The sequence below is a fragment of the Hyla sarda genome, chromosome 10, assembly GCF_029499605.1.
Source record: "Hyla sarda isolate aHylSar1 chromosome 10, aHylSar1.hap1, whole genome shotgun sequence".
Lineage (NCBI taxonomy): Eukaryota > Metazoa > Chordata > Amphibia > Anura > Hylidae > Hyla > Hyla sarda.
In genome coordinates, this window is record NC_079198.1 from 68,963,432 (window position 1) to 68,976,472 (window position 13,041).

The 13,041-nt window shown below is 44.3% G+C and overlaps 1 protein-coding gene across 2 annotated transcripts in view; it reads left to right on the top strand.

The window, feature by feature from the left end:
- PTPRH (protein tyrosine phosphatase receptor type H) overlaps nucleotides 1-13,041 on the top strand; it is a 199,314-nt gene that overhangs the window by 115,830 nt on the left and 70,443 nt on the right. For both annotated transcript variants that reach the window (XM_056543955.1, XM_056543956.1), the window contains exons 4-5: nucleotides 987-1,247; nucleotides 6,564-6,833. In XM_056543955.1, coding sequence (XP_056399930.1) covers nucleotides 987-1,247; nucleotides 6,564-6,833 — 531 coding nt within the window. The remainder of the gene's footprint in view (nucleotides 1-986; nucleotides 1,248-6,563; nucleotides 6,834-13,041) is intronic.

Here is a 13,041-nt window from a genome sequence, read left to right on the forward strand (position 1 = left end):
CGGAGCGACTTTTGCACCGTGCACTGGATGTCTGGGGTGCCGCAGCCGAGATCGCTTGGATCCCCAGCAGCAGGACCCCCGAGATCTGACATCTTATTCCCTATCCTTTGGATAGGAGAAAAGATGTCTAGGGGTAGAGTGCCCCTTTAAGGGCTGGTCCTGCAGGACTCCTGCTAATGGGAACTGCGTTCCTGCTGTGGAAAAAGTGCAGGAACTCCGTTCCCATGAGTTCCTGCAGGACTTGAGCCCTGGCTCCGTGTGACCCTAGCCTAAGGGTAGGGTCACACATAACAGATCCCCAGGGTATTTTACTGACCCATAGTGTGCCTCCAGCTGTTGACACCTAATCCCTGCCCCCTGGCCTGCTCTCAGCGGTAATCTGTTGCTCCGAGCAGCCAAACAGGGGCCTGTGTGTTGCCTGTACAGTATTTTAGCTCTTAACTGTAGGTTCAGGATCCTGTCTCCTTCACAGAAGCTTCTTTCTCATCTATGTTACTTCACCCAATACTACATTCCTTTGTGTTTCCTGCCTTCTGTCTGGTGACTACTTCCTATTATCAGACCCTGACCTCAAAGGCACTGGCCCAGATTTTGTTTCCTACCAATCTCTCTCTACTGGCACTATCACACCTCACCAGGTCTACCTCCAATTCTCTTCTTACAACAGCAAGGTGGTAGTCAGCCATATCTGGACTCCACACACAGAGACTTATATCTTGTGCAGTCTGAGCTCATATGTCAAATTATTGAGTTTAAATGACACAAAAATAAACACCCCAATCTTTTGCTGAAATTCACTGCAGGAACTTTATACTTCTGTCAAATATGACAACAGTATGTGACAAAAAACAGATTCTCAGCAAAAGAAATGTTTACCATGGAAGTGAATTCATAGGACCACACGTGTTTTAATCCATGTAGTAGAAATGAAATGCAATGATCAATATCAACATGAATGCTAATAATTGATTATTGTGTCTTGCTAGTACCCTCTCCTGCCACGGGCTTGGAGGTATCTTCTGAATCAAACGATTCTGTGACCCTCAGTTGGATGTTCCCCTCTGACTCCAATAGCAACTCCTACAACTATACTGTGTCTGATGGAGTAACAAACCAGACCGTTCACGGGACAAACACCGCGACGATCCAGAACCTAAAACCAGGAACGGAGTACAACTTTACTGTCTATGCAGTCACCCCAAATGGAGTACAGAGCAAACCATCTAACGTTGTTACTGCCACAACACGTAAGTTCTTGTTAATGTATTTTGACACTGCTTATCTAGGTGCAGTTATGAGATCTGGTGGGGATTATTAGACATATTTTTAGGTTCTATTTTTCTTATCCAACTTTTTTTGGTAAAGGGTGGGAATTTCAAAGGTCAATCTTGCACCTCTTCTTTGCGTCTTTTGAAGACAGACGATACATGAGTGGAGAGTTTATCTTTAGGTAAATATGTTGCCACGTGCTTCATTCATACAAAAAGAGGTGTCTATAGGAAGCCCTTTATCAGGACAGACCAGTTATATTTATGATTAGACAATTACTGTTTTCAGTAAGCATGTGCCAATGTATTAAAAAATACTAAATGTAATTGTGTAGACTGTTTTTTTCCCCCCAATGCATTCATGCTAGACACTAGGCATAACTGCATTGTTTTACTGGAGCATGCCATTACACATTGGAGCATTTTAGTAAATCTGCGTCTTCTCCATAGAACTTTCATGAAATTTCCATATATCCATGCACCAATATTACATAAAAAAAAAAAAAAACAGTAGAAGAGCATGGGAGAACAGCGCCTATGTTTAGCCCACTCTCCTGTGATTTTCTTCCTGAATGCGGCAGCCTAACTGGGCTGAATTAATCTGGGGGACCCCATTCTGGAGTGCATGACAAGGAAGAGATGCCCCTCAGCCAGTCAGGTCATGAGGTACAAGGTCTCTGCCCAGAAAATCCCATGTTCTGTGTGATTGGTACGGTGGTACGAGGCTGCACAGATGGTGTGAGGGTAGGGTTGTACGACAGGGACATACAATACAGAAATGTAGGTGCACTACTGTGGTAGATGTATACAGTGACATTGGCTAATCCCTCAACACTGATGTTAAAATTGAGACATTCGCCAGTGTATCCTTATATAAAGGACACACCAGAGCCCGCACACCAACGCCAAGGTTTCTCAGATGGCACGGGACCTAACGCTAACCTACCTGTGCGTAATAAGCAAAAACCAGGGGCCAGTGGGCAATTACAGCAGCACTAGGTCGACATGCAGCCTGCTCCCAGTTCCCTCCAGCGTGACTGAGCACACATACAATGGAAGGGGGGAGAGAGGCTACAAGCCCCACCCAAGTTGGCTGATATAGGTGCATGGCCTCACAGGTGCAACCCTAATGCTGCCTGGAAAGTGTTCAAGGCGCATTAACATATGGAGTTTACACACCTCCACGTATAAATTTACAAACAACAACAAAAAACGTGGTCTCAAATGGCTGGAGGTGCTCAACCCCAAATGCAGTTGTGCATATATACTGGGGGAGCAGATCCTGCCCTTGTAGTCCGTTGCTAGGGGAGATCCCCAGCATAAAAATGCATACAATGGAGGATGCCTGCAGCGGACTACAAGTGCCACAATAGAATCCTACACCAGATAAACGGTGTGGATGTGTAACAATTAGAATAATACAATACAGAAATGTAGGTGCACTACTGTGGTAGATGTATACAGTGACATTGGCTAATCCCTCAACACTGATGTTAAAATTGAGACATTCGCCAGTGTATCCTTATATAAAGGACACACCAGAGCCCGCACACCAACGCCAAGGTTTCTCAGATGGCACGGGACCTAACGCTAACCTACCTGTGCGTAATAAGCAAAAACCAGGGGCCAGTGGGCAATTACAGCAGCACTAGGTCGACATGCAGCCTGCTCCCAGTTCCCTCCAGCGTGACTGAGCACACATACAATGGAAGGGGGGAGAGAGGCTACAAGCCCCACCCAAGTTGGCTGATATAGGTGCATGGCCTCACAGGTGCAACCCTAATGCTGCCTGGAAAGTGTTCAAGGCGCATTAACATATGGAGTTTACACACCTCCACGTATAAATTTACAAACAACAACAAAAAACGTGGTCTCAAATGGTTGGAGGTGCTCAACCCCAAATGCAGTTGTGCATATATACTGGGGGAGCAGATCCTGCCCTTGTAGTCCGTTGCTAGGGGAGATCCCCAGCATAAAAATGCATACAATGGAGGATGCCTGCAGCGGACTACAAGTGCCACAATAGAATCCTACACCAGATAAACGGTGTGGATGTGTAACAATTAGAATAATACAATACAGAAATGTAGGTGCACTACTGTGGTAGATGTATACAGTGACATTGGCTAATCCCTCAACACTGATGTTAAAGCACCTCCAGCCATTTGAGACCACGTTTTTTGTTGTTGTTTGTAAATTTATACGTGGAGGTGTGTAAACTCCATATGTTAATGCGCCTTGAACACTTTCCAGGCAGCATTAGGGTTGCACCTGTGAGGCCATGCACCTATATCAGCCAACTTGGGTGGGGCTTGTAGCCTCTCTCCCCCCTTCCATTGTATGTGTGCTCAGTCACGCTGGAGGGAACTGGGAGCAGGCTGCATGTCGACCTAGTGCTGCTGTAATTGCCCACTGGCCCCTGGTTTTTGCTTATTACGCACAGGTAGGTTAGCGTTAGGTCCCGTGCCATCTGAGAAACCTTGGCGTTGGTGTGCGGGCTCTGGTGTGTCCTTTATATAAGGATACACTGGCGAATGTCTCAATTTTAACATCAGTGTTGAGGGATTAGCCAATGTCACTGTATACATCTACCACAGTAGTGCACCTACATTTCTGTATTGTATTATTCTAATTGTTACACATCCACACCGTTTATCTGGTGTAGGATTCTATTGTGGCACTTGTAGTCCGCTGCAGGCATCCTCCATTGTATGCATTTTTATGCTGGGGATCTCCCCTAGCAACGGACTACAAGGGCAGGATCTGCTCCCCCAGTATATATGCACAACTGCATTTGGGGTTGAGCACCTCCAGCCATTTGAGACCACGTTTTTTGTTGTTGTTTGTAAATTTATACGTGGAGGTGTGTAAACTCCATATGTTAATGCGCCTTGAACACTTTCCAGGCAGCATTAGGGTTGCACCTGTGAGGCCATGCACCTATATCAGCCATCTTGGGTGGGGCTTGTAGCCTCTCTCCCCCCTTCCATTGTATGTGTGCTCAGTCACGCTGGAGGGAACTGGGAGCAGGCTGCATGTCGACCTAGTGCTGCTGTAATTGCCCACTGGCCCCTGGTTTTTGCTTATTACGCACAGGTAGGTTAGCGTTAGGTCCCGTGCCATCTGAGAAACCTTGGCGTTGGTGTGCGGGCTCTGGTGTGTCCTTTATATAAGGATACACTGGCGAATGTCTCAATTTTAACATCAGTGTTGAGGGATTAGCCAATGTCACTGTATACATCTACCACAGTAGTGCACCTACATTTCTGTATTGTATTATTCTAATTGTTACACATCCACACCGTTTATCTGGTGTAGGATTCTATTGTGGCACTTGTAGTCCGCTGCAGGCATCCTCCATTGTATGCATTTTTATGCTGGGGATCTCCCCTAGCAACGGACTACAAGGGCAGGATCTGCTCCCCCAGTATATATGCACAACTGCATTTGGGGTTGAGCACCTCCAGCCATTTGAGACCACGTTTTTTGTTGTTGTTTGTAAATTTATACGACAGGGACATAGTAACGACTTCGCCCTCATGTGACGTCACGCCCAGCCCCCTCAATGCAATTCTATGGGAGCGGGCGTGGCAGAAGTTACATCTGTGCGACCTTTCCTTAAAGCGCAACTGTCACAGATTTTAACCCCCATAAACTAGCCCTAGGATGACAAAATTGTTAAAATTACAGTTCAATCATACCTTTTGCTGCTTTCTAGGAGCTTTAATCAGGTAAAAAAAAAATGCATTTTATTAAAGTCAGCAACAGTCGGATATCCCCTGTATGTCGGTGCTGGGACCACTGTGTGATTGACACACAAGTCCCATCCCATGGGCCCCTTATTCTTCTTATATGCAGGTGGCGCATAAACAGTGTCCATTCTGCTGTGCCCAGCAGTGATGCGATGCAGCCGGCCACAGCAAGCGTTCGGTCCCTAAGGCCCTATGCGCGGCTTAATGCAGTAGTGGAATGAGCCGGCCGCTCATTCTCCTGTCTTCCTAGAGTGCACAGCGTTGATGTGATGCGCGCAGCCAGCTCATTCCGCTACTGCATTATGCTGCCCGTGGGGAGCGAGCGCTTGCTGTGAGAGCTGGCCGCCTGCATCGCATCACCGCTGTGCACAGGAGAATGGACACTGTTTATTCTTTTACAGTAGAAAACTTGCCACCCACGTATGAGAATAAGGAGCCTATATGCTGGGACCTGTGTGTCAATCACACAGCGGTCCCAGAATTGACATACAGGGGATATCCGACTGTTGCTGACTTTCATAAAAAGCACTTTTTAGCCCGATTAAAGCTGCTATAAAGCAGCAAAAGGTATGCTTGAGCTGTAATTTCTAACAACTTTGTCATCCTAGGGCTAGTTTATGGGGGTTAAAATCCATGACAGTTGCGCTCTAACTGTAGGTACTACTGCTCCCAACATGGAGCACACTCAGCTTCATGCTGGGAGCTGTAGTACCTGCATTAATAGACAGATCGTCAGAAGTGACACTCACTGCCATCTTTCTATTAATGCAGGTACTACAGCTCCCAGCATGGAGCTGAGTGTTCTCCATGTTGGGAGCAGTAGTACCTGCAGTAAAGGAAAGATCACAGCAGGTGTCACTTCTGACAGCCACTGCAATCGTCCTGTATAATGTATAGATGGGGGCAAAGCCGCTCTTCTCTGGTCCCCTGCACTGCCATATACACATATATATTATTCATATTTCCCGCAAAGAGTTGTGATTGGCTGGAACCATTTGGCCAATCACAGCTCTCTGCGGGAAATATGAATCAGTGATGTGAAGAACTTTACATCGCAGAACATAGTGCAGGATCACGCCTGGCCGCCCGCATCTATACATTATATAGGAGGATCGCAACGGGTGTGAGACCCCTGGGCGATCTGTCTATTAGTACAGGTACTACTATTCCTATCATGGAACAGTCTTTTCCATGCTGGGAGTAGTAGTACTACCTAAAAAAAAAATTTAAAATAAAGAAAAAAAAAGTGAAATATGTTAAAACACACACACACACACACACACACACATATTATTAAACACATTATTAAAATACATTACTAATAAACAGTTTAACAAAATTAATTCTAAAAAATATATTATTTTTACAATTAAATGGCCCCTTTCTACATTTTTATTATTGTCGGCTACATTTTTAGGTCCTTGCCGCCCACATAAATTGGTCCCTGTTGAAAAATGTATTACATTTTGTTATAGAAAATAAACATTTTGTTAAACACATTCTAATACATGTGTTTACATTTTTTTTTTTTTTATATTTTAAGAACCAAACACTGTCCAAGGAGTGACCATATTGACTAAATCGGAGACTACAGTGACTCTCCAGTGGACTCTCTCTCAGGACCCTAATAATAATACATATACTTACACTGTGGAAGTTCGAGGACCAAATGTCTCCAACCTTTTAAATACAACAAGCAACAGTGAAGTTGTGAGAGACCTATTGCCGGGAGTAAACTACAACTTCACAGTCTTTGCAGTTACTAAGAATGGAGTACGTAGTCAGCCATCAATAACTGTGACTGCAACAACAGGTAAGTTCACAGTACTGTAGCAATGTTGTATATGTTTTATAGTTCTTAAATGTTGGATAGTTCTCAGTATGCGTTTCTTCCAGGACTAGGAATTACTTCAATAGAACAGACACACAGTCTGTCACACGTTATAGCTACAGCAGTAGCCTTCTGTGCCTGGCAGTCTTGTACACCCTCTCTCATGGTGCCTCTGTCTCTCTTACTGTCCTCCAAACTAGGCGACTCTCAGGGGATCTCTTTTGCTTTCCCTGTGACGTTCAGGTCCTCTAGAGTGGTAGCTGGGCAGCTACTCATCTCTAGGCCCTAACTTTATCCATGAACATGTCTGCCAAATTATACGTTATTCTAACTGTATGGCCTATGTAAAGTCCCCTATGTAAAGTCTGGCCCATGTACAGCCCTTTGCTACTGGCCAAATCCTGGTACTAATACATTAAAAAGAATATAGCTGCAAGCAGCTACAAGTGGCCAAGCTGCACAGCCGGGGTATTGCTGTGACCCCTGATGGTGGAGAATGTGATAATAAACCTGTGTGCTAATTGTCACAGTAATTTTACTAGTAATTTAGGAGAAAACTATGTTTCCAGAATATTGCGCAATCCTTATATGGCGGCAAAACTATGTGATCCATGGTGGTACAGAAAATTATCATGAACATGTGTGCTAATTTTTTTTACATTGTTCTGACCAGCAATTTCAGAGAAAACTATGTTTGCAGAATATTGTGCAATCCAATATGGCTGCCAAATCTGGTGAATAGTGGCACAGAAAGTGATGACGAACATGTGTGCAAATTTTCACATTGTTCCGTGCAGTTATTTCAGAGAAAACTATGTTTGTTCACTATTGCACAATCCAATATTGCCGCAAAATATAACATGATCATGAACATGTGTGCTAATTTTTGCACTTTTCTGACTAGTTATTTTAACCCCTTAAGGACCAGGCCATTTTATACCTTAAGGACCGGAGCGTTTTTTGCAATTCTGACCACTGTCACTTTAAACATTAATAACTCTGGAATGCTTTTAGTTATCATTCTGATTCCGAGATTGTTTTTTCGTGACATATTCTACTTTAACTTAGTGGTAAAATTTTATGGTAACTTGCATCCTTTCTTGGTGAAAAATCCCAAAATTTGATGAAAAAAATGAAAATTTTGCATTTTTCTAACTTTGAAGCTCTCTGCTTGTAAGGAAAATGGATATTCAAAATATATTTTTTTTGGGTTCACATATACAATATGTCTACTTTATGTTTGCATCATAAAATTTATGAGTTTTTACTTTTGGAAGACACCATAGGGCTTCAAAGTTCAGTAGCAATTTTGAAATTTTTCACAAAATTTTCAAACTCACTATTTTTCAGGGACCAGTTCAGTTTTGAAGTGGATTTGAAGGGTCTTCATATTAGAAATACCCCATAAAAGACCCCATTATAAAAACTACACCTCCTAAAGTATTCAAAAAAACATTCAGTAAGTGTATTAACCCTTTAGGTGTTTCACAGGAATAGCAGCAAAGTGAAGGAGAAAATTCAAAATCTTCATTTTTTACACTCGCATGTTCTTGTAGACCCAATTTTTGAATTTTTATAAGGGGTAAAAAGGAGAAAATTTTTACTTGTATTTGAAACCCAATTTCTCTCAAGTAAGCACATACCTCATATGTCTATGTTAATTGTTCGGCGGGCGCAGTAGAGGGCTCAGAAGGGAAGGAGCGACAAATGGTTTTTGGGGGGCATGCCGCATTTAGGAAGCCCCTATGGTGCCAGGACAGCAAAAAAAAAACACATGGCATACCATTTTGGAAACTAGACCCCTCAGGGAACGTAACAAGGGGTAAAGTGAACCTTAATATCCTACAGGTGATTCACGACTTTTGCATATGTAAAAAAAATATATATTTTTTTTACCTAAAATGCTTGGTTTCCCAAAAATTTTACATTTTTAAAAAGGGTAATAGCAGAAAATACCCCCCAAAATTTGAAGCCCAATTTCTCCCGATACAGAAAACACCTCGCATGGGGGTGAAAAGTGCTCTGCTGGTGCACTACAGGTCTCAGAAGAGAAGGAGTCACATTTGGCTTTTTGAAAGCAAATTTTGCTCTGGGGGCATGCCGCATTTAGGAAGCCCCTATGGTGCCAGAACAGCAAAAAAAAAACACATGGCATACCATTTTGGAAACTAGACCCCTCGGGGAACGTAACAAGGGGTAACGTGAACCTTAATGCCCTACAGGTGTTTCACGACTTTTGCATATGTAAAAAAAAATAATTTTTTTTTACCTAAAATGCTTGTTTTCCCAAAATGTTTACATTTTTAAAAAGGGTAATAGCGGAAAATACCCCCCAAAATTTGAAGCCCAATTTCTCCCGATTTAGAAAACACCCCATATGGGGGTGAAAAGTGCTCTGCTGGCGCACTACAGGTCTCAGAAGAGAAGGAGTAACATTTGGCTTTTTGAAAGCAAATTTTGCTCTGGGGGCATGCCGCATTTAGGAAGCCCCTATGGTGCCAGAACAGCAAAAAAAAAACACATGGCATACCATTTTGGAAACTAGACCCCTCGGGGAACGTAACAAGGGGTAATGTGAACCTTAATACCCTACAGGTGTTTCACGACTTTTGCATATGTAAAAAAATATATATTTTTTTTACCTAAAATGCTTGGTTTCCCAAAATTTTTACAATTTTAAAAAGGGTTATAGCAGAAAATACCCCCCAAAATTTGAAGCCCAATGTCTCCCGATTCAGAAAACACCCCATATGGGTGTGAAAAGTGCTCTGCTGGCGCACTACAGGTCTCAGAAAAGAAGGAGTCACATTTGGCTTTTTGAAAGCGAATTTTGCTCTGGGGGCATGCCGCATTTAGGAAGCCCCTATGGTGCCAGGACAGCAAAAAAAAAAACACATGGCATACCATTTTGGAAACTAGACCCCTCGGGGAACGTAACAAGGGGTAATTTGAACCTTAATACCCTACAGGTGTTTCACGACTTTTGCATATGTAAAAAAATATATATTTTTTTTACCTAAAATGCTTGTTTTCCCAAAAATTTTACATTTTTTAAAAGGGTAATAGCAGAAAATACCCCCCAAAATTTGAAGCCCAATTTCTCCCGAGTACGGCGATACCCCATATGTGGCCCTAAACTGTTGCCTTGAAATACGACAGTGCTCCAAAGTGAGAGCGCCATACGCATTTGAGGCCTAAATTAGGGATTGCATAGGGGTGGACATAGGGGAATTCTACGCCAGTGATTCCCAAACAGGGTGCCTCCAGCTGTTGTAAAACTCCCAGCATGCCTGGACAGTCAACGGCTATCTGGCAATACTGGGAGTAGTTGTTTTGCAACAGCTGGAGGCTCCGTTTTGGAAACAGTGGCGAACCAGACGTTTTTCATTTTTATTGGGGAGGGGAGGGGGGCTGTGTAGGGGTATGTGTATACGTAGTGTTTTTTACTTTTTATTTTATTGTGTGTTAGTGTAGTGTTTTTAGGGTACAGTCACACGGGCGGGGGTTCACAGTAGTTTCTCGCTGGCAGTTTGAGCTACGGCAGAAAATTTGACGCAGCTCAAACTTGCAGCCGGATACTTACTGTAATCCTCCGCCCATGTGAGTGTACCCTGTACGTTCACATTGGGGGGGACATCCAGCTGTTGCAAAACTACAACTCCCAGCATGTACGGTCTATCAGTGCATGCTGGGAGTTGTAGTTTTGCAACCGCTGGAGGCTCCGTTTTGGAAACAGTGGCGTACCAGACGTTTTTCATTTTTATTGGGGAGGGGAGGGGGGCTGTGTAGGGGTATGTGTATATGTGGTGTTTTTTACTTTTTATTTTATTGTGTGTTAGTGTAGTGTAGTGTTTTTAGGGTACAGTCGCATGGGCGGGGGGTTCACAGTCGTTTCTCGCTGGCAGTTTGAGCTGCGGCAGAAATTTTGCCGCACCTCAAACTTGCAGCCGGATACTTACTGTAATCCTCCGCCCATGTGAGTGTACCCTGTACATTCACATTGGGGGGGGGGAACATCCAGCTGTTGCAAAACTACAACTCCCAGCATGTACGGTCTATCAGTGCATGCTGGGAGTTGTAGTTTTGCAACAGCTGGATGCACACTGGTTGTGAAACACCGAGTTTGGTAACAAACTCAGTGTTTTGCAACCAGTGTGCCTTCAGCTGTTGCAAAAGCTACAACCCCCAGCATGTACGGACAGCGGAAGGGCATGCTGGGTGTTGTAGTTATTCAACAGCTGGAGGCATACTACTTTGGCTGGGGATGATGGGGATTGTAGTTATGCAACAGCTGGAGACACACTGGTTTGCTACTTAACTCAGTGTGCCTTCAGCTGTTGCAAAACTACAACTCTCAGCAGTCACCGACAGCCAACGGGCATGCTGGGAGTTGTAGTTATACAACCACCAGATGCACCACTACAACTCCCAGCATGCACTTTAGCTGATTGTGCAAGCTGGGAGTTGTAGTTACACAACAGCTGAAGGTGCACTTTTCCATAGAAAGAATGTGCCTCCAGCTGTTGCAAAACTACAAGTCCCAGCATGCCCATAAGGGCATGCTGGGAGTTGTGGTGGTCTGCCTCCTGCTGTTGCATAACTACAGCTCCCAGCATGCCCTTTTTGCATGCTGGGAGCTGTTGCTAAGCAACAGCAGGAGGCTGTCACTCACCTCCAACGATCCTCGCTGCACCAGGTCAGTCCCTCGTCGTCTCCGCCGCCACCGCTGCTCCTGGGGCCCCGATCCCAACAGGGACGCCGGGGATCGGGGTCCCCAGCACCAGGGGTGCACGTCCCGCACCCGCTCACGTCCTCCGGAAGAGGGGCGGAGCGGGTTGCGGGAGTGACACCCGCAGCAGGCGCCCTGATTGGTCGGCCGGTAATCCGGCCGACGAATCAGGGCAATCGCGAGGTGGCACCAGTGCCACCTCGCCCCTGCTGCCTCTGGCTGTTCGGGGCCGTCTATGACGGCCCCGATCAGCCAATAATTCCGGGTCACCGGGTCCCTGGAGACCCGATTGACCCGGAATCCGCCGCAGATCGCTGGACTGAATTGTCCAGCGATCTGCGGCCATCGCCGACATGGGGGGTCATAATGACCCCCCTGGGCGATATGCCCCGATGCCTGCTGAACGATTTCAGCAGGCATCGGGGACCGGCTCCGCTCCAGATGGTTGCGGGGGGCCGGTAAAACACATGACGTTCTCATACGTCATGTGTCCTTAAGGACTCGGAAATGGAAACGTATGAGAACGTCATGTGTCCTTAAGGGGTTAAAGAAATATTGTGCAATCCAATATGGCCACCAAATATGGTGATCAATTATTGTACATAACATGATCATGAACATGTGTGCTCATTTTTGCACTTTTCTGACCAGTAATTTTAGAGATAACTATGTTTGCAGAATATTACGCAATCCAATATGGCTGCCAAATCTGGTGATCAATTGTGGTGCAGAAAGTGAGTAATCTATTATTGTGCAAAGAAAAATATTGTGCAAAACTTTTAGATTAACAGTGTACATATTACATTTAACACATTTGCATATCATTAGTAACGCTATATAATTGTTATTGGCTTGCGGTGGCCATAATGAATATGCAAATGAACCATCTTTAACAAACTTTGTACATGAGGTAACCATGAGCATGTCTACCAAATTATACGTTATTCCAACAAACGGTTTCCGAAAAGAAGATGTTTGGGGAATATTGTGCAATCCAATATGGCGGCCACACCATGTAACCTAAAGTCTTTTAATGTACTAATCTGACTCAGGACAACAGTGTCCCACATAGAGCAAATGAACAAAGATTTTTGAATGTTTTGCCAAAATTATCACAAAAACCAAAATGGTGGCCTTAATATGTGTGACCTATGACCTTTATATTACACAAGATTATGCACAGCTCATGGGTCTACCACTATGCAAAGTCACATGCGTTTTGGAGTTACAGTGCAGTAGATATAAGCATTTGAAGTCCGTGGCAGAATAATAATAAAAATAAATATAGCTGCAAGCAGCAATACAGGTGGCCAAGATGCACAGCCGGGGTATAGCACACGATTGCTGTGACCCCTGGTGGTGGAGAAGGTGATCATGGTATGCTAATTTTCACATTGTTATTACCATTAATTTAAGAGGAAACTATGTATACAGAATATTGCGCAATCCAATATGGCGGCC